The 25,357-nt window shown below is 38.3% G+C and overlaps 2 protein-coding genes across 5 annotated transcripts in view; both read right to left on the bottom strand.

Annotated features, from left to right (window-relative positions):
• Positions 1 to 15,647, bottom strand: part of IPO8 (importin 8) — a 179,114-nt gene extending 163,467 nt beyond the window's left edge. For 3 of the 4 annotated variants that reach the window (XR_011977119.1, XM_072654411.1, XM_072654412.1), the window contains exon 1: positions 15,326 to 15,647. Coding sequence is in view for 2 of the 4 variants with exons in the window: in XM_072654411.1 (XP_072510512.1) it covers positions 15,326 to 15,409 (84 nt within the window). In the remaining 2 variants the exon portion in view is untranslated. The remainder of the gene's footprint in view (positions 1 to 15,325) is intronic. The other variant, XM_072654413.1, reaches the window with a different exon arrangement.
• A 2,633-nt stretch (positions 15,648 to 18,280) lies between these two features.
• CAPRIN2 (caprin family member 2) overlaps positions 18,281 to 25,357 on the bottom strand; it is an 81,149-nt gene continuing 74,072 nt past the window's right edge. Inside the window, exon 20 of the transcript XR_011977118.1 lies at positions 18,281 to 18,340. The gene's annotated coding sequence lies outside the window, so the exon portion shown is untranslated. The remainder of the gene's footprint in view (positions 18,341 to 25,357) is intronic.

Here is a 25,357-nt window from a genome sequence, read left to right as displayed (position 1 = left end):
AAACATTTCTACCTGCCAAGACACACTCAAGAATTGTATGAACACAATTACAAAACACTTTTCACACAAATAAAGTCAGATCTCAACATTGGGCTCATGGGTAGGCCAAGCCAATATAATAAAAATGTCTAATTTATTTATTCAGTGTCATACCAAACTACCGAAAAATTATTTTATTAGCTGGAAAAAAATAGCAAAAAAAGGACAAGAATATCAAGGGAATTAATGAAAAAAGAATGCAAAGAAAAGGGGCCTAATTATAAAGGGGCAACCAGCAAAACTATCTGGTACTGACTAAGAAATAGAGTGATGGATCAGTGGAATAGGTACACAAGATACAGTAGTAAATAACCAAAGTAACTTATTGTTTCATTAAATCCAAAGACCACAGCTTCTGGAATAAGAAGTCACTATTCGACAAAAACTCCTGGGAAAACTGGAAAACAGTATGGCAGAAACTAAGTATAGACCAACATCTTACCAAGATAAGGTCAAAATGGGTACATGATTTATTTAGAGATAAAGGGTGATACCATAAAGCAAATTAGGAGAACAAGGAATAGTTTACCTGTCAGATCTACTGAGAAGGGAAGAATTCATGACCAAACAAGAAATAGAGAGCTTACCAAATGTAAAATAGATAATTCTGATTATGGTAAGTCAAAAAATTTTAAACAAACAAAACCAATGCAACCAAAATTAAAAGGAAAGCAGAAAGCTAGAAAACAATTTTAACAGCAAGTGTATCTGATAAAGGCCTTATTTCTCAAATGTACAGAGAAGTGAGTCAAATTTATAAGACAAGCCACTCCCCAAATGAAAAATGGTCTATGATTATGAACAAGCACTTTCCAGATGAAGAAATCAAAGCTATCTGCATTCATATAAAAAAGAGCTCTAAATTATTTTTCATTAGAGAAATGCAAATTAAAACAACTCTGAGGTACTACCTTACACCTATTAGACTACCTAATATGATAAAAAAAAGGAAAATGACAAATGATGGAGAGGATGTGGGAAAATTAGGACACTAATGCACTGCTGGTTGAGTTGTGAACTGATCCAGTCATTCTGGACAGCAAATTGGAACTATGCCCAAAGCACAAACTGTGCATATACCTTTGATCCAGCAATACTATTACTAGGTCTTTATCCCAAAGAGATCACAAAAAAAGGGAAAAAGACCCACATTATAAAAATATTTATAGCAGTTTGGGAGGTGTGTGGGTGTGTGGGTGTGTATGTGTGTATGTGTGTAGTAGGCAAAAAATTAGAAACTGAGGGGATGCCCAGCAATTGTGGAATACCTGAATAAGGTGTGGTACATGAATGCAATGGAATACTATCGTGGTATAAGACATGATGAACAGGAGATTTGAACCAGAACACTGTACACAGTAACAGCAACATTATGTGATGATCAACCATGAAAGACTTGGTTCCTTTCAGCAACACAATGATCAAAAATAATTCCAAAGGACTCATGCTGGAAAATGCTACACACATGCAGAGAAAGAAATGATGTACTCAGAAGGCATTATTTCCTTTGGGTTTTTTTCTGTTTGGTCTATTTTTTCTTCCACAATATGACTAATACGGAAATGTGTTTTACAGGATTGCACATGTATAACCTCTATCAAACTGCTTACCATTTTAGGAAGAAGAAAGGGGAAAGAGGGTGAAAGAAAGATTTGGAATTCAAAATTTTGTAAAAATTAATGCTAAAGACTGTCTTTATATATGATTGGAAAAAATAAAACAGTATTAAAATTTTTAGCAAAGAAAGAAAGAAAATCATGAAAAAAGAGTCAACAGCTTGCTAAAGGAGGCACAAAAAATACTGAAGAAAATACATTAAAAAACAGAATAGACCAAATAGTAAAAGAAGCACAAAAATCCACTGAAGAAAAGAATTCCTTAAGAAGGAGAACTGGCCCAATGGAAAAAGAGATAGAAAAGCTCACTGAAGAAAATAATTCCTTAAAAATTAAATTTATACAAGTTGAAGCTAATGATAACATGAAACATCAAGAAACAATATAACAAAATCAAAAGAATAAAAAAGAGAAAATGTGAAATATCTCATTGGAAAAACAACTAACCTGTAGAATAGATTGAAGAAAGAGAATTTTTAAATTACTAGAAAAACCTGAAAGTCATGATCAAAAAAAGAGCCTAGACACTGGGCAAACTAGAAATTGAAAGAATCCACCAGTCACCTTCTGAAAAAGATCCCAAAATGAAAACTCAGAAGATTATTATAGCCATATTATAGAATTCCTAGGTCAAGGAGAAAATGCTTCAAGCAGTCATAAAGAAACAATTCAAATATCATGGAGCCACAGTCAGAATAACACAAGACTTAGCAGCTTCTACATTAAAGGATCAGGGGACTTGGAATATGAGCTTCTGGAAGGAAAATGAGTTAGGATTACAATCAAGAATCACCTACCCAGCAAAACTGAGCATAATCCCTCAGGTGTGAAGATGGACATTCGATGAAACAGAGGAATTCAAGCATTCCTGATGAAAAGACCAGAATTGAATAGAAAATCTGATTTTTAAATACAAGACTCAAGAGAAGCATTAAAAGGTAAACAGAAAGGAGAAATCATAAGGGATTCAATAAGGTTAAACTATTTACATGCCTGCATCGGAAGATGATACAACTCCTAAGAATTTTATCATTATTAGGGAAGTTTGAAGAAATATACATAGACAGAGGGCAAATGTGCAAGTTGAATATAAAATATCTAAAAGATAAAATTAAGGTGTGAAAGAGGAATGTACTAGAAAAAGGGGAGAAGGGAGAGGTAGAATGGAGTATATTACCTCACATAAAAGAGATTTTAAAGAGCTTTTACAGTGGAAGGGGAAGATGAAGGCTGTTTGCAAGGGGATCTGGGAGAAGAGGTCAGGGCTTGAACCTTACTCTTATGGCTCAAAGATGGAACAACATACACACTCAGCTGAATATAGAAATCTATCTTACACTACAGGAAAATCAGAGGAGAAGGTGATAAGGGAAAGGGGTGGGGCTGAAGACAGGGCAGATTAGGAAGGGCAGTAGTAAGAAGCAAAACGTTTTTTGTGGATGGCAGGGTAAAGGGGGAGAGAGAGTAGAGTAGGATAAACAGGAGGAAAATAAGATGGAGCGAAACACACAATGAGTAATCTTAACTGTGAAAAAAAGTTTACAGCAAGTTTCTCTGATAAATGCCTCATTTCTCAAACATATGGACAAATGAGTCAAACACTGAAACTAAGAGTCATTCCCCAATTGATAAAATGGTAAAAAGATTATAAATAGGGTACTTTCAGACAAAATAATTAAAGCTATTTGTAGTTATATGAAAAAACATTCTAAATCACTATTGATTAATCCATTATGTATTGACTGGCCCCCCCCAAGTGAATTTTAGCTCCCTTAAGCCTGTAACTTCAGTTGACTATTGTAAAATTTGAAAATTGATGTTCCTTGATTATTAATTGAAAATTATATCTAACCAGTGTACCTAAGCAGAATCATTATTTATGAATCAAATTCAAACTTGACTGTATAGGTGCTATATGTAAAATTTGTAAGGTTTAAATTCCCTATTTCCATGTGCTAAATCCAACCACAAAAATTCCAATCTGTGAGCTTCTGCTAACTATGGGAGGCTATAAATCAATTTAGTGATAGGATATTTACCAAGATTTTTGCCCACCAAGGAACTTTCCAAAGAATGTTAGGGGATACTGGTCCCCCTGGTGAGGAACTGATGTACAATAGCGTCAATCAATCAGGAGTGAAATGTAGCTGTATAGTTACTGTGTAAATGCTACAAAAGAGCTGCTCTGTCACATACAACCTACGGACAAGTTTGGGATCCAGTTTATTGGGATTTGCTAGCCATCCTAATTAAGCTGATCATGCTTAGATCTTTGTTTCTCTTTATCACAGATTTTTATCATGACATAGCCACATCTAGGAAAAGCAATTACACTGTAAAAGGGAATCAACTAGTGAGGCAATTCCCTCTACCAATGCAGAGTAACAAATATTCTACAACTTATAACTGTCTCAATCAATGAGAGGTTAAGTAATTTAACCAAAGCCACAAACCCAGAAAGTATCAGAGATGGGACTTCAACTAAAAGCCTCCCACCTCAGGGGTAACTTTCTATTCATTATATCATGCTTTTTCTCATCACCAATGAACACTGATATAAAATTTTTTAATCAAAACCAAATAGGAAGACATGAAGAAATATATCGAAAAAATTACTATATACTAGGCATGCAAAAGGGTGGTTCTACATTAAAAAAATAATCATATTAAAAAACAAAAGCAATATGATGCAATTGATGCAGAAAAACCCTAATAAAATCCAACATTCATTAATATTAAAAAACCTAAAAAAGCATGGGCAAATGACTATTTTAACAAGACAGAATACATCTAAAAGCTAGCATAATTTTAAGTGGAGATAACAGTAGTTTTTCCAATAAATATGTTCATTCTCACCATTACTGTTAAACATAATTCAACATATGCTATGGATAGCTATGACAAAAGAAAGCACACAAGCAAAGATGATGATTTGCTTAGAAAATACTAAAGAACTAGTAAAGAAACTAACTGAAAACTTACTTTCAGTAAGGTAGTCAGAAAAAAAAAATCATCAGCATTTCTGATGACTAGCGAAAACAAAATCCTTAAAGAAACAATACAAAGGGAAATCCCATGCAAAATAACTTCAAAAATGTATAGAATACCTGAGAGACAATCTGCCAAGACTAAAGATTTAGGAAAATCTATGAAAAATCTTTATAGAAATAACGACAATGGGAGGGATATTCATTGCTCATGATTTTGTTATACCTATGCGATAAATATGATACTAAATTAACTTACAGATTTTGCCTTTTACCTTCAAATTACCAAAGGGAAACGTGTACTTCATAGAATTAGGGGGGAAAAAAGAACAAAATTTACCTGAAGAATCTCATGGGAAATCATAAAGAGAAAAAGTAAACCCTGAATTACATTTCAAAGCAGTAATTATCAAAATTCTTTAATACTAGTTAAGTAACAGAAAAGTAGAACAACAGATTTTGCTGTTATTGTTCAATCATTTCAGGTGTGTCAGACTCTTCCTGATTCCATTTAGGATTTTCTACACAAAGATACTGGAGTGATTTCCCATTTCCTTCTCCAGCTCATTTTACAAATGAGGAAACTGAGGCAAAAAGGGTTAACTGACTTGCCCAGTGTTACTCAATTAGCTAATGTCTAAGGCTAGATTGGAACTCAGAAAGATGAGTCATCTTGACTACAGGCCAGGTACTTTATCCACTGTGCCACCTATTCTGCCCCAGAACAATGGAACAGACTAGAAAAACTAGAATCAGGAGTCAGCGGATGGAGCCAAGATGGCAAAGTAGAAAGATGTACATACTTTAGCTCTTCCCCCACAGCCCATAAAATACCTGTAAAGAACAACTCTCAACAAGTTCTAGAGCAGCAGAAGCCACAGAGGGACGGAGTGGAGGAGATTTCGGGCCTAGGATGACCTAGAGGGCTGACAGGAATAGTCTGTCGCACCAGATGTGGAGTGGAACCCAGCCCAGTCTCAGCCATGCAACTCTGGGAGGAGCAGGACTGGGCCAGGTTTCAGGGACAAAATCCTCCGAAGCAGCAGCAATTCACAGATCCCTCAACCCACAGGTGCCAAAGGTCAGTGAGAGGGCTTCTTCTACCTGAGCTAAAAGGGAGCAGAGTCCACCCCTGACCCCAGCTCAAGGCAGCAGGCGGAGGCTGGGCTTCAGGAGGCCCTGGCAGACAGGCCGCAGCAGGCGTCCATTGTTCCACTGTTGAAGCATTGAGCATAAAGCCAAGAATCACCCACCCAGCAAAACTGAGTATGTAATACTTCAGGGGAAAAAAATGGTCATTCAATGATATAGAGGACTTTTAAGCATTCTTGATGAAAAGACCAGAACTGAAGAGAAAATTTGACTTTCAAACACAAGAATCAAGAGAAGCATGAAAAGGTAAACAGGAAACAGAAATCATAAAGGACTTTCTAAAGCTGAACTGTTTACATTCCTACATGGAAAGATAATATACGTAACTCTTGAGACTTTTCTCAGTATTTGGGTAGGTGGAGGGATTATATACACATACACATACACATACACACACACACACACACACACACACATACATATAGACAGAGAGCACAGGTTGAACTGAAATAGAAGGAATGATATCTATAAAAAATAAAATTAAGGGGTGACAGAGAAATATATTGGGAGGACAAAGGGAGAAATGGAATGGGGCAAACTATAACTCATAAAAGAGATAAGAAAAATCTTTTTCAATGGAGGAGAAAGGGGAGGAGGTGAGAGGGGAAAAGTGAAGCTTACTCTCATCACATTTGGCTTAAGGAGAGAATAACATGCTCACTCAATTTGGTATGAAAATCTATCTTACACTACAGGAAAGTAGGGGAGAAAGGGACAAGTGGGGTGAGGGCGATGACAGAAGGGAGGGCAAATGGGAGAAGGGAGCAACTAGAAATAAACACTTTGGGGAAGGGACAAGGTCAAATGAGAGAACAGAATAAATAGGGGGCAGGACAGGATGAAGGGAAATATAGTTAGTCTTTCATAACATAACTACTGTGGAAGTCTTTTGCAAAACTACACATATATTGAATTGCTTGCCTTCTTAGTGGGGATGAGTGGGGAGGGAAGAAGGGAGAGAAGTTGGAACTCAAAGTTTAGGAAATACAGGTAATGGAGTAAAGAAATATATCTCGCCCTTTGAGAAAAGAGAGAAGATGGGGATAAGGGAAGGGTGGGATGTGATAGAAGAGAGGGCACATTGAGGGAAGGGGTAATCAGAATGCAAGGTGTTATGGAAAGAAAAATTGGAACTCACAATTTTGTGGAAATGAAGGTCAAAATCTAAAAATAAATAAACGAAACTATATAAAAAAAAAAGAAGAATCAGAAACAAATGAACTCAATAACCCTACAAAATCAGACAAGAACTTCCACCAAAAGATACATGGAAAGCATTTCAAATCACAACTAGAAATGCAAAGTAAAGCAACTCCAAAGTTCTACCTCATGTCCATCAAATTGATGGAGATAACACTAAAGAAAAATGACAATTGTTGGAAGGAGTATATAGGAAGACAAGCATACTAACACACTGGTGGTGGAACTCCAAATAGTTCCAACCATTCTGGCAAGCTAAATTGTTTGTACCTTTTGACCCAATGAAGCCACTAATAAACATTATTTGACCCAAGAAGTCAAAGAAAGGAAAATGACCCATATGTACAAAAAGCAGCACTTTCTATTGCACCAAAGAACTGGAAATAAAGAGGATGGCCATCAAGAGAAATGGCTGGAGGGTGGAGCCAAGATGGAGGAGTAACAACACTCACTTTCTAGAGCACTGCCCCCAAGCCCAGCCAAATACCTGTAAAAAATTGCACTAAACAAATTCTGGAGCTGCAGAACCTACAGAATGATGTGGTGAAGCAAATCTCCAGCCCAAGACAGCCTGGAAGGTCGCCAGAAAGTGTCTATCACGCCACACTGGGAGTAAAGCACAGTCCAGCATGGAACGCGCCAGCACAGACAAGACTTGAGCAGGCCTTGGGGAGAGTGAATCTCTCGCACCTGTAGCAGTTTCCAGACTTTAGGTCAAATTGGAAGGTCAGTGGAAAAAGCCTGTGGGACCAGTGTGAGAGAGTGGAGTGGTTTGGTCCCAGCCCCAGGGCAGTGGAGAGGGAAGGCAGAGGAACCAATGGCAGCCACAGCAGCAGCAGGGGCAGAGAGAGTGACTGTTTCTGGCGTTCAATACCCAGAGATTGCTGGGGATCAAACAGCTGACAGTGCACCCCCCAACCCCACTGGAAGCAGAGATCTACCTTGACAAATAGCTCAAAAGTCAAATAAATGGGTGGAGAAATGAGCAAAAACTGAAAAAAGAATCAGACTTTAGAATCTTACATTGGTGACAAGGAAGACCAAAACATCCAAACAGAAGAAGACAAGAAAGTCAAAAGTTCCTCCATCTAAAACCTCCAAGAAAAAAATGAATTGGTCTCAGGCTTTGGAAGAGCTCAAAAAGGATTTTGAAAATCAAGTAAGAGAAGTAGAGCAAAAATTGGGAAGAGAAATGAGTGATGCAAGAAAATTATGAAAAATGAGTCAATTGCTTGCTAAAGGAGACTCAAAAAATGCTCAAGAAAATAACACTGTAAAAAAATAGACTAACCCAAATGACAAAAGAGATTCAAAAAGCCAACGAAGAATGCCCTAAAAAGCAGAATTGGCCAGATGGAAAAGGAGGTCCAAAAGCTCACTGAAGAAAATAACTCCTTAAAGATTAAAATGGAGCAGATGAAAGCTAATGACTTTATGAAAAAGCAAGAAATTATAAAACAAAACCAAAGGAATGAAATGTGCGATATCTCACTGCACAAACAACTGACCTGGAAAAAAGATCCAGGACAGACAACTTAAAAATATGTATATCCACACTTAATTGTAGCCTTGGGGTGGGGAGAAGGTGGGAAGGGGGAAAAAGAACAAAGTAAAACTTATACAGCAGTGAAAAAAAGAAAACTACAAAGACGGAAAGATGGACAGCTTTCAACATAACACACAGTATTTAATATATATGCTTTCTTGAAATGTAAAGTTATTGTTATATATTCTTAATCCTCTCCTACATTCTGCTGTGCACATGTTTTTTCTTATTTTATATTTAAGTTTATAATGTTTCTTTTTTTATTATATATGAGTTTTAGTGTTTGTCTTAATTTTTTTTTTAATTTAAAAAAAAGAACTATCCCAGGCCACAGGGATAGTTCTAACCTGCCCTGGCTATCTTCTCCCTTCTAATTTTTGACAGGATAGTAAATCAGTTCAATTCCACATTATTCTTTACTCTTGAAACCTTTATCTCTTTATTCTATTATTTACCATGTCTGGCCAAAATCTAACTCTGGATTACTCCCACTCATTTACATGCTGCTGAACGTGCTAAATGAAATCATGAAATCATGATGCCTGAGTCCACTACAAACTTAAGCTGGCTAATCTGAACCAGGCTTTCAGGGCAGAGAGGCAATCCGCTGCTCTTCCCCTTTGATTTCCTATCACACTAACCACAGCAGCTGTTCTAAATCTCTTCTCTCTTCAAAAGTCCCATGTGGTCTCTCTTGCCAGGCTTTGCTCATATGTCAACAAAACAATGGAGGCCACTCAGTAAGAACTTCTCCCCTCATTCTCTTTTCACGGCCTTCTGATAGTTTACCAACTCCTCCTTTCCAGGCTCTAATGATAAGGTAGTCCTTTTGCTTACCAAAGTGAACACCTTGGTGTACCCTTGAGCCCATCCTTTGCATCTTCTCCACTCACTGCCCCACCATATAAACACTCTCTCTAATCTCCACCTTCTCCATATCTGTTGGTTTCTTCTCTACTTCCTATAAACATGCCCTAATATTTCTCAGAAATAGAAAGAAAAAAAAAACCTTGCTAAATCATGCCATTCCTAAATGCTATCATCTTATCTCTCCTACTCTTTTCAGCTAAACTCCTTGAAAAAGACTTGGTGCATTCACTTCCTCCCTGCTTACCCACTGAAATCTGGCTTCCCACCTCAACAATCAACTGAAACTGCTATCACCCAAATCTAATGGCCTCTTCTCAATCCTCATCCTTCTTGACCTTTCTGCAGCATTACATCACTGATCACTTTTTCCTCCTGGATATTCTCTTCTTTGAGTCTTCATGGCTTGCTCTCTCTTGGCTTATTTCTTCCTGTCTGACTGAACTCTCCTTATTCTCTTCCTTGCTCTTCAACCATATCATAACCACTACCTTTGGGTGTCGCCGCCCCCCCACAAGATTCTGTATTAAGCATCCCCTTCTATATCAGTTCTCTTCTCTATAATCTCTCACTTGATAATAACATAGGCTTCCATGGAATTAATTATCATCTCTATGCAGGTGATGCTTCTATTTATCCAGTCCTATTCTCTCTCCTCAGCACCAGTCCTGCAGGACCAACTGCCTGTTATATGTATCTAACTAGATGTCTTAAAGGTATCTCAAATGCTAAAAATGTCCAAAATGGAATTCATTATCTTTCCATCCCAAACTCATCCCTCTTCTGAACTTCAACACACCACGATCATCCCACAAATCCAAATGGTGTCAAATCCTGGAATTTCTTTCTCTCAACATCTCTTTCTTATATAAGTTCCCTTTTGTCCACTTTTCCAATCATATTAGTTCAGCCCCACATCACCCTTAACCTGGACTATCCTTCACAGAGATAACAAAATGATGTTTTAACAGTAGGTCTATCTCATTCTCCTAACTCAAAAAACTCCAGGTTATCATTATTACCTCCAAGATCAAATATGAAGTCCTTTGGTATTTAAAACTTCATTAGCCTAGTCCCTTCCTATATATCTAGTTTCCTTACAGTCTTACTCTCTTCCACGTACTCTAAAATCTAGGCATACTGGTCGACTAGCTGCTTTTAGTGCATAATGCTTCACTTTCCAAGGGTTATCAAGAAAGCCCATAAATATGATCAGTGTGATTGTTTGATTAGAAAGTACATATCACTAGTCATCAGAAGATGCACAATTGCAGAAATCCTATTAATGAGAACAGTGTATGGAAAAGAATTCAAATATCAATCAAGACTTTTTAAGCATTAGAAATCCTATAAATTTAATTAGGGTGATAAAGGGTTTGTTCAGAGAACAACTCCAAATATTCAAAAGGGAATTGATTTGAGAGAAAAACTCTATAAATGTGGTGAAAATAGAAAAAGATTCAAAGAGCACTCAAATTTTTATAAACATCAGAAAATCTGTCTGTGACTTTGCATTGGCTATTCCCATGCCTAAAATGTTCTTTCTCATCTTCTAACTCCTAAAGATCTTTGGCTTCCTTTAAGACTCAGCTGAAATATCAACCCGTCTCAGACCCAAGTAGAATCAGCCCAGGAATCTGAGTCCAAGAGCCCTGGAAATAGCCGTACTCCCTAGGCTACCAGTCCAGTGTTCAGCTTGGCTCTCTTAGCCCCATCTATACGGGTAGCAACCCTTGCAGAGAAGGAACCTGACATCCCTGCCACCATTAACAACAACCACTAACCAACTGCCAACAGGCAATTAAGCCCAAGAGCCCCAGGAAAGCAGTACTACACTACCCTAAGACCCCTGGCTTTGCTTGTAGACCTGCCCTTGCGTCCACAGTCCAGAAGAACCCTTTAGTAGATTCAACCTGGTGATTATCTCTGAACATGCTGCAGCACCACAGCTTCTTTGACTTTAAAAAAAGTTCTTTCCACCAAAGGCCTCAGCACTGTTAAGTGGCTCAAAATAAAAAACTTATACAATGTCATAAATGGAAATGGTATCAAAGAAGATACATTACTATCTGCTTAGCCCCAGAACCCTAAAGACCCTTAAGTCTTTCCACATGACTTGCAGTTGAAACCTCCTATACATCCTATATATCCCTATTAAAATGTGAACTACTTGAGAGCAGAGAACTAGCTTACTTTTCTATTTGTATCACCAGTGCTTAGGAAGAATGCAGGAATCCAGCATTAATTCAGCACTTACTATCCAGGTACTATGATAAACACTAAGTATATAAAATATAAGCAAAAAATACAGTCCCTGCCCTTGAAGGGTTCATATTCTCATAGAAAGAAGTCTAGAGATATTAAGCAATTAGACCAAGGTCACCTCTGTAGTAATAAGAAGAGAAAAGATTCAAACCAAGGTCCTCTGAGTCTAAAACTTAACACTTTTTTATGGGAGAAGATGAACAATATTAGCACAGGATGGAAGGCAGGGATAAGTTGCAATGCGGAACCAGAAAGCACAGATCCTTGCAAGTACTGAAGTTTACACTCTGGAGATATATTCCTACAATTCACAATCCTTTTTTAGAATGAAATACTCTGTCACATAAAAGTCAGTCAACGAGCATTTACAAAATGCCAACTACTACCACTACTACCACTACTACTACTACTACTACTACTAGCTAACATATAGTGCTTTAAGGCTTGCAAAGTGTTTTATATGTTAACTAATTCAATATCCTCACAGCAACTCGACTGTGAGGTAGGTGCTATTATTTTTTCTATTTTCACAGATGAGACACAGAGAGCTTAAGTGACTTGCACAGTATGTGTCTGAAATTGTATTCTAATTCAAATCTTCCTGAATCAAGTTCCCAGCTCAGTACACAACAATAGCTATTTGTGTCACAGGCCAGGTGAGCAGCATCCACACCTTTCCTTGAATCATTCCAGCTTCCAAGAACCGAGGGCTTGCAAACCCCTAGAAATAGCTCTGAAAAAAAACAAAACAAAACACCTGGCAGGAGAGAAAGTCTCTCTTGGAGAAGGATGAGGGACAATGAGGCTACTAGAGATGTCTGCCTCCCTTGCAGCCAGACACAACTACAACTTCTTGCCACATGTGGCCCTTCTTTCCACTTGGGGCACCACATCCTTACATACAGGTGTTCTGTCCACAGGAATATAATTTTTGGTTGCTTACATTTTTTTTAACATATTTTGGAGCTTAGGGGATAGATTTTTTTCTAAAAGCTGGAACAACTTACTTTTTGTCCCGTGCAGTTGTCATTTATGATTTCTTGAAATATAGATTTGACAAAACATGCTTTTAAAAAAATTGGTTTTAAAGGAATCCAGAGTCCAAAGTGTATTGTTTCAAAGGGACTGCCTTAACTAATACTTTAAGTCCAAATCAATGAATTTCATTGAATAATTGTTGTTTGTCATTGCTTCAGTGACATCATCAGGATGATGTCTTGCCTGTGAATTGCATTTAAGGGAGTCAGAGATGCACAAAGTAGTCCAAGAGTCATTGAAGTTCAGTGTGAAGACAAAAGCGAGGATGAAGTGGATGACCTGGGTATCTTTGATGTCTGATCAAGCTCTAAGCACTCCACACCACACCACCTACTTTTAGTCACCATAAGGCTGAACAAATTACAACAGACAGTCACTGGGGGAAGTCTTTGCATGCTTGGGATAGACCTCCCTAACTCACCAAATGGTTTGAGGCCTAAGCCCCCAGCCCAAGACTCAATGACTCACTGTTTAGGTTCTAAAGGCTTAGAACGAGTGTAAACAACTATAGTTTTTTGTTCGGGACAGAAATTTTGCAGGTCTTCCCCAGTCAGATATTTTGGTGATGCTAAATTAGGCCACCTTTTGTCTCAATTCTTACCTAGCCCTTAGTCATGGAATGGGTAGCCTCAGAAAAACTGAAGCCTGGGAAAGCCCTTAATTAAGAAAGGCCAAGGTCATCCACTGTGTCCCAGGCCCTTGACTTCTGTCTGACCACTGAACTTAGATGCCTCGGGAGGAGAGCTGAGTGTCAACTTTGCACAGCCCTGCCTCACTTAAATCCAACCCACGTGCAAAGCCAAGAAATCACTCTCATGATGTTATTGGTGTTCTTCAAGAATGAAGTCAAACTACAACAAACAAGACAATATAGAGAATAAATTTGAGATAACCTGAGAGAAGGCACTAACATTAAGAAGAATGTTGAAAGTCTTCTTTGCAGAAGGTGAAATTTTAGCTGAGATTGGAGAGAAGGCAGGATACAAAGAAGCAAAAGAAATACTGGCATGAGGGACAACAGTCAGAGAAAATGCCCAAAGTCAAAAGACAGTAAGGAGGCCAGTGTCACTGATTCACAGAAGTAGGTGTAAGGAAGTAGTAAAATATAGGAAGTAAGTAAGTAGTAAGTTGGGATGTAAGGTGTAAGAAGACTGGAAAGATGGGAGGACCAAGTTATGAGGAGCTTTAAAAGTGCAACAGAAGATTTTATATTTGATCCTGGACATTAAAGAGATCAACTGGTGTTTACTGAATAAGTAAATAACATGGTCAGACCTTTAGGAATGTCAATTTGATGACTGATTGGAAAATGGACTGGAATGGGGAGACTTAAGGAAGAGAGGCAAATCAACAGGTTATTGCAAAATTCCAGGATAATATGAGAGGACAGAAGATGTGGCCTGGGGTAGAAGAGAGATGTTAGGAAGGTAGAAATGACAGAACTTGGTCACAGATTGGTTTGAGGGCGAACAAAGTTAGACTGAGTAAGGATTTGAGGATGACACTGGTGTTATGAGCTTTGGTGATCAGGAAGATGAAGATGCCTCAACAGAAATAGGGAAGTTTTTTAAAGGGGAAGGTCTGAGGAGGGAAAAAATGGGTTCAATTTTGAATGTGTTGAGCTTAATATGTCTACAAGACATCCAGTTCCATAAGGCAGTTGGTGATCAGAAGTGGAGGTCAGGAAAGCGGGTAGAGTAGGGTAGGATAAATACACCTGAGACTCATCTGCATAGAGATAATTGAATTCATGGGAGTATAGGAAGGAAAAAGAGAAGGCCCAGTACAGAGGATTGGGGGGACAGCCTGGGTCAGCATAAATAACAATCAAGCAAAGGAGACTAGGAAGATTTGGTACAGTTATCTTTGAGAGGCATCTAGAAGGTGATGAGAAAAACACAATTGGAGTGAAACTGGTAATCTAAGAAATTTTGAGGAAAGGTAACTCAGAATTTAAATCCTTCTTTGGGAAATGGCCAAGGCCATTCAGGACAAGCAATAAACTCTTGTGGAGTACAGAATACAAACTACTGAAAGAAGTCCATGGAAGGAATATATTAGAAATCTACATGGAACTCCATCAAACAAATCTGATTACTTGGATCAACCCCAATACTCCCTTAATAGGCAACCCCGTTGGGGAAAAAAAATCCTTTCCTGCCCCTGGAACATTTCTCAAGGTTCAAACAAAACTCAGTTAATCGCAGACATCCTAGCCCAAAGAAGCAGGGGGTAAGTGGGCAAGGCTGTCCCTAACAAGCCCAGGAAGGGCAGGGCCTGGAGCCCACAAGCGGGACTCGGGTTTGGGTTCCCTTTCTCCACCCACACTCCCGGGCTGGAGGAGTGGGCTGGGCACAAACTGCAGCTGCTGAACACTTGGGGGTTTGGACCTACAGACTGGAAAAGACAAGCCAGGCGGCGGGAGGGGCGGAGGGAAGACAGCCCAGGGCGGCCGGACAGGTGCATCAGCACCCGCCCTCCCCGAGCACTGGGAAGGGGGCACCCCCGAAGGCCGGGCCGGGCGGGAGGGGGGCGATGTACCAGCAGGTCTCGCCCACTGACGAGAACGGGGGGCGCCTCAGGCGGGCCCGCAGGGCCTGGGGCCCCGTCCTCACCTGGTTAAGCTCATTCTCCGCCGCGATCCGCAGTTTGGGATCGATGGTGCCTTTCAGCGCCTGGATGATCCGGTTGGGGTCCATCTTCCTGGCTGAGGAAGCGAGGGCTCCACCGCCACCTTGTCCGCAGGCCTGGGGAGCGGAGGCGCCGGCCACTTCGCTTTAATAACCTCCTGCCTCCTCCCCGCTTTGTCCGGTCCACCTGAGGCCCAGCTTCTGGCTCCCGGCTCCGGCCGCCGCCACACCACAAACTCCTAGCAGTGCCGCGCTGACTTGCTAATCCCCTTCTTTCCTCCCTCCCCCCGCTCCCCCAACTCCCTCTCCATTCACCGGTTTGCGACAGCCGTGAGGGCCGGGGGCGGGGCTTGGAGGGGAACGAAAGGAAGAGCCGCCTTCCTTTACGGCAGCGCTCTCCGCTTCTCCCTCCCTCCTCCTCCCAGGGGTGCGTACCACGCAGACAGGAAGCCGCCATCTTGTTGTACGGAACAGAGCTTCCCGCTAGGAGGGGAGCGCGAGCTGCGGGAGAAGACGTCCCCTGCCCTCCATCCAACCACAGTGTCTTCATTCATCGCCCGCAGGCCAGATTCCGAGTGGGGCCCGTCCTGGGTTCGTCTTATGGGAGCGGCGCTGCTGCCCCGGTTGTCGTGCCTGACCCTAGGAGTTAGAAAAGAGGAGAGGGAGAAACAGCACTGCATCTCTGGGCTTCAACAGTGCCCATAGTGACTAGAGTGGTAACTCCTTTCCTCTTATCTAAAGACCCGAAAGGTATTCCGCTAAATACGGCCACGACCCGTAGAGAGGGGGCGGGGAGGTAGTGAAGATACTCGCGAAACCCTGGGAAGTGTAATTGACCTCATTAACATTTCCTCCAGCCCTTGCTTAAGTTAAGGCGACCCACAGAACCTTGGATCCAGTGGCGATTTGGGTGTGGCCATTTAGAATCGTAAATGCTCGCGGGGAAAATTTAACAAGCAGCTCTCCAGAGAGACCGCTGGGGGGGGGGGGGGGGAACTTGTGAAAAAATCCCTGCATCCTCCCAGAGAAAAATGCAAAGTGTAGGAGCCGGGTCTGGAACTTTATTGTCCTGGTAAAAGCCAGATCCGACTGAAAAGTAAAGGCAAAAAGAGCTCTGAGTCCCAGTCAAGTAATTGGCAAGAAAGAGTTCTGCATCATTAAATGAAATAGTGAGTTATTCAGGGGTGGTCTTCTATGTCCTTGGGGTCAGCCTTACGACCAAATCCAAATTTTGCAGAGCCAATCCTGGGATTTGTTCATCATATTAGAGTGTGATCCCGACATATGAGAGAAGCTATAGAAAAACTAATATGCTGAATGAATTGTTTGGTTCTTTTCTGCTCTACCCTTTATTGAATGATTGATTAAAAGTCTGTGTGATTTAAAATAATTTAAAATTTGTTGCAAATCCTTAAAAATCACCTCCATTAGGATCTCCTGAGTTTAATAAAATGGGTAGTCTCTGTTCACTTTAGTATAATTTCTGTCAGTGAAGAAAATTAATTTCAGTGTTGTATCATTTGATGATTAATATTTTATAATATTCCCTTCTCTGTTCAAAAGACCATCTCTTACACTAGTTTACTGAGAAAACCTACTCAGTCCAGTCTAGCTCAGGAAATGTCATCCGTGCCTCCCACAAGGAAGATGCTGGCCCTTTCTGTTTGCCATTAAAACAGAAACTAAACTGAGTTGGTCAAAAGCTATTGAGACCTTGTAATCTCTTGTGACCTTGTAATCAAAAGGCATTTAGAGCCCTTAGCCCACCTCTTCAGTAATATCCACTGATCAGAGGAAGTCTCTATCAGGAGAAACATGGAGATTTGAGGTGACACAAGACACTACATTTTTGTCTCTGGTCACTGAGAAAGACCACTGACAATCAACTTATTGATTATGGACCGGCTTAATTAATAAATTGATTTTTAATACCCAGAACTCAGTCTCTCAGGATTTTATTCATGATATCCTGTCAATAAATTTTTTACTAAGTGCCTACTATGTGCCAGGTACTTTGTATCCCTGGAGATACAAAGGTAACATAGAGTTCTTGCTCTCAAGAAGCTCAATTTAATTGGGAAGACAAAATATAAACAATTATGTACAAACAAGCCATATATACAAGATAAATTGGAAATAATGAACAGAGGGAAGGAACTAGAATTAAGGACTACCACGTAAAACTTCAAGTAACTGGCTCCCTTGTCCTTCATTATGAAAAGTTCACTATAAAATTTTCCCAGATCTTTTTGTGAAAAACATGCTCACTTTAAACAAAGAACAAAACTTCTTGTGAAATCAGAAAAGCTTTTATTAATTTTTACATTCATTCCCCCTGAATGAAGGGGTAATTCCTAATGGACTGCTACATCTGTTCAGACCAATGCACAAGCCTTTTTACGATGTTCCCAGTTTGAATTTCCTGCCTTGCTCTCCCTTGGCTAGATGCAGCCTCTTGACCACCTCTCTTCATGTTCTCCTCTCCTAGAGGTTCCCCTTCAAACAGCTTATTAAGCATGCATGCAAGCTTCTGAACTTTTACCTGATAAGAAGCTAGGTCACAACTCTGAATAGAACCAATCACTTCCATCTCTCAAAGCTGGGAGAAGTTTTAATCCTGTGGAAACAGAATTCCTTCTTTTGTTTCCCACAAATCCCCCCTTTGTTTTTTTATCAAAATGTTTGTTTCCACACCTAAATCTAATCATCTATCTCTCCTTTAAGTAAATGTGGTATGGGAAGGGGAAGAAGTTGATTGATGCATTGGCAAATTACAAGGGGGCAGTCCCCTTTATTAAACAGTTACAGAGACCCAAAAGAAAGGTAAATCAATGAATCATCCATTTAGAAGTTTCATCTCATACAGCAGTTCAGGGTGGGGAATATCATCTAATGCAGTTTTCTGGTCTGGATGCTCGTTCAAGCCATCTTCAGCATATCTCATCATCTTCCCTTTGTCTTCCTTTAGAAATCTTTTTTTATGTCCATTCTCCTATGAAACTTACCATGGTAAAATTTTAAATTACCATTCCTAAGCCTTATACCTTTATCATTTTTACAAAATCAAAATTGAAATTTTGGTCAATTATCATGTTTAAGAAATTCACATTAGAACCCAGTTTTTACATTTTACATTAATCTACTATTCATTCTCCCATCAGGAGGATGAGATTTCACTAGGGAATTAATAACAGGCTCCAGTACATACACAAATACATTAAGTACTCACTTTTAACACAGTACATACCGAGTCATAAAACAATTCCAACTTCTAGTCATGTTATGCTTTTTTTAAGGCATTCATAAGATAGACCACAAACCATTCTTCTTTTAACATTAACTGAGACAAGAAATAACATGCTGATTTCACAAGCCCTTCACCTAATTGTCTCCATACTATTACTAAGACTTAAAGGATCTTAACTTATACAGGAATATATATATATGTATGTATGTATATATGTGTATATTTATGTATCTCTATGTGTATATATATTTTTTGTGTGGATATATGTATGTATACGTATATATGTATATATTCATAAATATGTATATATGTACATATACATATATAATATATGCATATGCACATGTGTGTATGTGTGTGAATATATAATATACATATGTGTGTGCACATATATGTGTATATATACGTATGTATATGTTCATATATATGTGTATATGTATGTATACTAGTAACAGTATGTATAACCAGTATACAGTAACTAAATAGTGGTTTAGGCTAAAATCCTAAGCCTAATAACTCAATCTTACTGTAGTAACTTTTGATGCTCCCATACCAATGTATTATTTAATAGATCTGGTATTATGCTTACAAAACTTTTGATTATAAGAATTTACCATTAAGAGAGTAAGAACATAACTAAAGCAAGGGAACAACATTTCCCTAACTTCACGTCAAATCCAGGCAGAAGTTGTGCAGACTGTCAACTGGCATTGAGCCAGGCTTAAAGTCTGCCACATGTCAGTGGGGTAAATTGAGTCAGGAGAATCCTACCTCAGTTCAGGAGGAAAAGCCATTCTCCCAACCTTCCCATGAGATCACCTCACTAACATCATGGATCAGTGGCTCAGACAGCCTTTCTTGGTATCCAAGAGTCAAACTCAGAATAACATTTAACAGTTCCATAAAATCTTGAATAGCAAATTCCAATAGTCAGTTTCAGATCTCACTATAATTTCACATTGGCTGAGGAACATCTTTAAAGTGAACCTTAAGTAGCTTGCATACATTTCCTTACTTGTTCTAGTTCCTGATTAAATAACAGCATAAAATCAAATTTACCATTCAGATCATGTTATTGCCCTAATAGATTTGTGTCTGTTTCCCAAGCTTCTATATCCTTTTCTAATCATACTCATTCTGAAAGAATGAGATACATATATGATAAGTTCAAACACTAACTTGAGCTTACATTTAGGTCATGGAATGAATTCAAATCAAAACAGAAACATTTAACTTTTCCATCAATGCAAAAGTATTCCACAGGTTACCCCGCCCCAAACAAACCTCAATTTACACTACAGTTCTTCCCAAACTGATGATGTCTCTGATTTCGTTTCAGTAATTAATTCAGTCAATTGTATTAATATCCAATTGCTCTTACATCATTTTGAAACATGTAAGGATCTTATTCCATACAAATACACCTTTATTATAGTTAACTTTAACTATGATAAATTATAATTAATAAATTAATTAATAATTATTACTATTATTAATAATTACTAATTAATAATTACTAAATTACTGTAGTCTATGGGATAATGATTCAACATTGTGTTTGTACCTTTATTTCATAAATTTCTCTTTTGTCTAATCTCATTATATTTTGAAAGAATGTTCTATGCTGGGGATTTTATCTTTCACAAGACTATACAAGAGTACCAATTTATCCAATTATTTGTTTGAAAACAGCAAGATATCATATGTTTGCATTAGGTTCACATAATTTTTGACTTGCTTTGATTACAGAAGCATGCCATAAAAAAAAAAAAAAGGAAAGGCAAAGATATGATTAGATCACTGCCTTCCACATGTAGTGTCATATTCACCTTATAGCCAGACTCAGGAATAGTCAGGTGGGAAAACATTCCTTTTCAAAGGAACACAATAGGGAAACTGAACCAGAAGGACCTCGTCCCAGGCTGAGGCCAGGATTGTCCTTTTCACACATTCTTTTCTTGAGGCAAACCTCTACCTGTAAGGATCACATTCTCTCTGAGTAGCTAATAGCAGCTTCCCCAGATGGTGGGTTATTGAGCTTAGAACATAATTGGTTATTGTCCCAGATGGCAAGTTTCATTAATCAAAATTTAGCAGGACTCACATTTTAAATTTTAAATTTGTCCTAAAACCCAATCACTAGAAATGAATTTTGCTAGCAATAAGAGCCAGGTTTGGAGCCCAGTGCTCTGCTGCTGCCTTAGTAATACTTCCAGACTTCCAGCCTTAAGGACCCAGGGTGGAGTCTGTGGGGCCTTCTCTGTGCTGGTGCCCCTCCCTTTCATACACAGTAATCAATTAACAATTTGGGATTTTAGCATTAAAACAGTAACCCTAAATAACTTAGTTAACAATCTTATAACTTAACTCACATGCTGGAAAGTGGGCTTTATAAAAATGAGGTCTTGAGTAGTGACCTAGGTCACTTGATCCTGACCAAAGAGACATCAATTTCCATACCACTTAACTATCACTTAACCGTAGGAAGGAATCAGCATTTTCCCAGACCCATCTGGTCAGTTCTGTGAGTTAAGATTAAATCTTAAAAAAAAAAAAAAAAGTCCTTCTATAAAACGACTGAGTTTTGAAAGGAGAGGAGGATAGGGAATGAGGAGACTGTGAGGCATCTGTCTTCCTCATCCTGTCCATTATCTTCCTACTCCCATAAAACCTCTATATAAACATAATTCACAGTAGGTTTGGCTATAAATTTCAGTATCAAGTTATGACAACAAATTAGTTTACAAACAGAAATTTGGTAGGTCTTCTAAAATCATACAAAAGATTTTACAAAACATTTCTTTGTAAAAGTTTTTTCCCTTCCTTAAAAACAGTTTAAAATTTATTCCCAAATCTCTGGTGACAAAAATTTCAAGAGGGGATCTTACAAAGCCTTTGCATAATTACTAAGTCTCCTTTCATAAACATGCTTTTGTAAATACTTGATTTATAGTGAAACAATTTTAACTGAAATTGCCTTCTTAACAGCAGAAATAAACTTTTAAACATACACAAATACATTCTTAGATGAAACAGGCTTGAAAATCACACCACTATATTTTTTTCAAGCACTCTCATTTTCTTAATAGGAATTCTACAACACAGAAACTTTTACACAGAATTCATAACAGCTTATTAACACATTCATCATTTTTCTCTGACAGTATAATTGAGAGAAATTGCTTTTTGAACAACTCATCATCAATTTAGGTGAATATATTTCCAAACCATCTTACACAGAGAATCATTCATCTCATCACCAATACGTGGACACTACCTAAACAACTGTATCCAAATTTTCACAGTAGCCAAGAAGTCAAATGGAAAATCTGCTATAATATTATTACTTATTAATAATCAAATATAGCAGTTTCAAACTATCAAATTTTTTATCACATCCTTTTAAAAACCCAATCCATATCAACAAAATTCAGATTAAAATGGCTTTAACACCATTTCTATTTTACAATGGTCTCTCAAATTTTACAATCTAAGGGAACTTTAGAAATACAATACAATTGAGAAATATAGTAATAACCAAAGAAATTTCATTTCCAGAAATCATTGATCTCATTACTTTGGGTATTTAAAACCCATTTCAAAATTAGCAGGTATGTAGTAATTACCTTAAATTGGAGAGATAATAATAATATTGTGTCTAACATATGCCGGTCCTTGTGTCAAGCACTTTACAATCATAAGGCCAAATAACAACATGTAAATATTTTAATTACATTTATGTTATACATATATACATATATGCGCATATATACATGTGTCCAATATCTCTGGCCTTTTAAAAGGAAATATTATCCAAATTTATATATTTCTCCCTCCCCAAAGACACATGGCTGTATATTCCTGACTTTGAACTATTCCTCCTCCACTTTGGCATTTTAACTCCTAACTCCTATCCTTCAGAGGTTTTACAAAAATGTTTGAATCAGATTAGCTAAAGGGTCTAACCCCGACAAAAGTCTAAGGAATTTGAATAAAATGTGGCTTTCCTCCCAAGAAGAAACCTTTGGAGTTTAATAATTAATTGAACCAATATCTTCATCATAGTCAATACTAATATTAAATTCAATAAAACTCTCCCATAGATCCATCCTGGAAGGCAGATAGACATCATCCCTTCTAACTTTCCATCATTAAATCAGGCTACAAATTTTCCTGTTTAGCCTCTGACCTTGCACTCTTTTAACATTACCAAATCTTCTGAAGTAAGATGAGAGGAGAGAGTGGCTAAGAACCCATGGGTCTGAGGGCACATGGACTAGCTGCTGTCTCACCCCACCCAGATCCTTTCTTTTTCTATTCTATTCTTTTCTGTTCAGTTCTGTTCTGTTCTTCCTAATCTTCACTCAGACCCTCCTTTTACATTTCAAATAAATTAAATACTTACCAATTTCATTCAGTTTCTCAGTACCTTAAAAAACACTAAATGTTAAGGTAAATGCCTAACAATTTATATGCCATGAGATCCATTGCCTGATAACAGATACAATGAAAATACAAATTTTACCTTTGAGACCTAATTAAACTTGAATTCAAAACTCTCATCCTTCTACTCTAGGCTGCCTTCTTGAGATTTTTTTGCTTGCTAATCTTCTCCTAACTTCTAGCAGAGTTTCTCCTTGCTTTTAATAAAGTCACACTTCATCCATAGTGTGGGTGCCATGGAACCAGGGAGAAGGGAAGAACTTCTTTCCCTTTCTTCCTCTTTTACTCTACTCCAAGAAATGGTCCTAGGAGTGTTTGGCTTGGTTTTGTTTGTCCTTCTCAGTTTTAGGTGTCAGTGGTGATTCCCACTGGACCCAGAAGTTTCATCCATGGCAACCTTGGAGCCAAGATTGCAGGAGGAATGTTGCATCAAGTCAGCCAGACCAAAGGGGAAGCCTGGAGAAGTCAGAGTATCTGGGGTGGCATTGAACATGGAACTAAGGACTCTCTGTTCTATAGTAATGGTGTCAAATAGAAATGGAATCACTAAACCTTACCTAAGGATCCCTGCCCATTGTGCACTTGTTGACTTAAAAAACTACATGTTAAGTGTATGTATGTGTATTTGTGTATATATTTTTGTGAGCATATGTGTATATATGTATAAGTGTTTGTATATATACATATATGTGTCTATATATGCATACATACACAAAGTATATAGATATATATATGTATGTATGTATGTATGTATAATATCTATCTGAGCTTAATAGTATCTTCTTGGGGGAAAGGAGTAGAAAAGGGGGAAAAAGAACAAAGAAAAAGCGCACAGCAGAGAACAAAAGAAAACTTACGTGGAAGTAAAGAAAAAATGGATTGTTCTCAGTATGAGTATGTGAGAAACAAAAGAAGGAATTCTGTTTCCACAGGATTAAAAGCTACTCCCAGTTTTGCAGGAATGATAACAGGATGTAAGTCAGAGGTGACTGGTTCTAATTGGAGGTGGTCCAGGAAGTTGCATCTAGCCAATGGAGAACAAGGGGGGAAATTTGAATCAGGAACAGGAAATAAAAAGTCTTGTACTTGTCTGAGCAAATGTTCTCCATTAAGGAGTTACCCATTCGCAAGGAATGTAAAATGAAATAAGAGCTTTCCTGGCTTCACAACAAGTATTGTTCCTTCCAGGTGAGCACACTTCTCACAAGTAGTATTTATTATATAAATTTTCTTGAAATGGAAATTTATTGCTGTATATTATGAATCATCTTTTAAGTTCTGCTGTGCACATGGCAATGCTCTTATTTCTTTTCTTATTTTGTATTTGTCTAAAATAAGTTAATTTTAAAAAATAAAATTATATATTAACATTATCTATGTTCTATTATAGTTTATTTTGTTAAATATTTCCCAATTACATTTAATTATCATCAGGCAGCACTTGGGAGTATTGTGGCCCCATGTTTGATACCTCTGCTCTATAGGCTAATGAGTTAAACTATGGACCTAAGCCCTTTCCCTTTTCCAGAGACTGAGGGTACTATAAAGTTGGGGAGGGGGAAGGTAAGGGAGGGAGCAGAGGGATTATGCCTTCCACATTATTGGGGAGTGAGTTTGTACACTTGTGATTTTGAAGTAAATATTCCTTTGAAAAGCTAAATCATCTGTTAGTGATTAAATGGAACTGGAATTGGGGTTCAGGGGACCGCCATTGGTGGAGGCTAGAACCCTTTGTAGAGAGCTTAGATACACTGGATCCTCCTTAAAGGTACTTGAGGTACTTAAAGGTATTCCTAGAGGAGAGGTAAGATGTATCTTATCAGGGCTTCAGGAAGAAGGGGCCAGGGTATTCAGTGATAGATTTTTAAAAAGACCAGAAAAGGTTTCTTGTAACAGGTGAATTTTTACCTAAGACCTGAAGAAAGCTAGAAGGTAGAATGAGGAAGGAGAGCACTTCATATATAAGAGGCCAGCCACCAGTCAGAATTCCCAGGAACAGCAAGGAGGCCAGACACACTAGAACACAGAGTACATAATGGGGAATAAAGTATAAGAAGAATGGAAAGGTAGAAGGTGGGGGACTTTGAATGAATGACTTTGAAGGTCTAACAGGATTTTATATTTGATACTGGAGGTGAAAGAGAGCTACTGGAGTTTATTGGGAGAATAGGGTGTGACATTGTTAGGCCTGCTCTTTTTTTTTTTTTAATTAACATATTTATTTTTAGTTTTCAACATTCACTTCCATAAGATTTTGAGTTTCAAATTTTCTCCCCCTTCCTGTTCTTCCCCCACCCCAAGAAAGCATGCAATCTGATATAGTCTCT

The sequence above is a fragment of the Notamacropus eugenii genome, chromosome 3 (assembly GCF_028372415.1).
Source record: "Notamacropus eugenii isolate mMacEug1 chromosome 3, mMacEug1.pri_v2, whole genome shotgun sequence".
Lineage (NCBI taxonomy): Eukaryota > Metazoa > Chordata > Mammalia > Diprotodontia > Macropodidae > Notamacropus > Notamacropus eugenii.
This window is presented reverse-complemented; position numbering and strand designations above follow the sequence as displayed.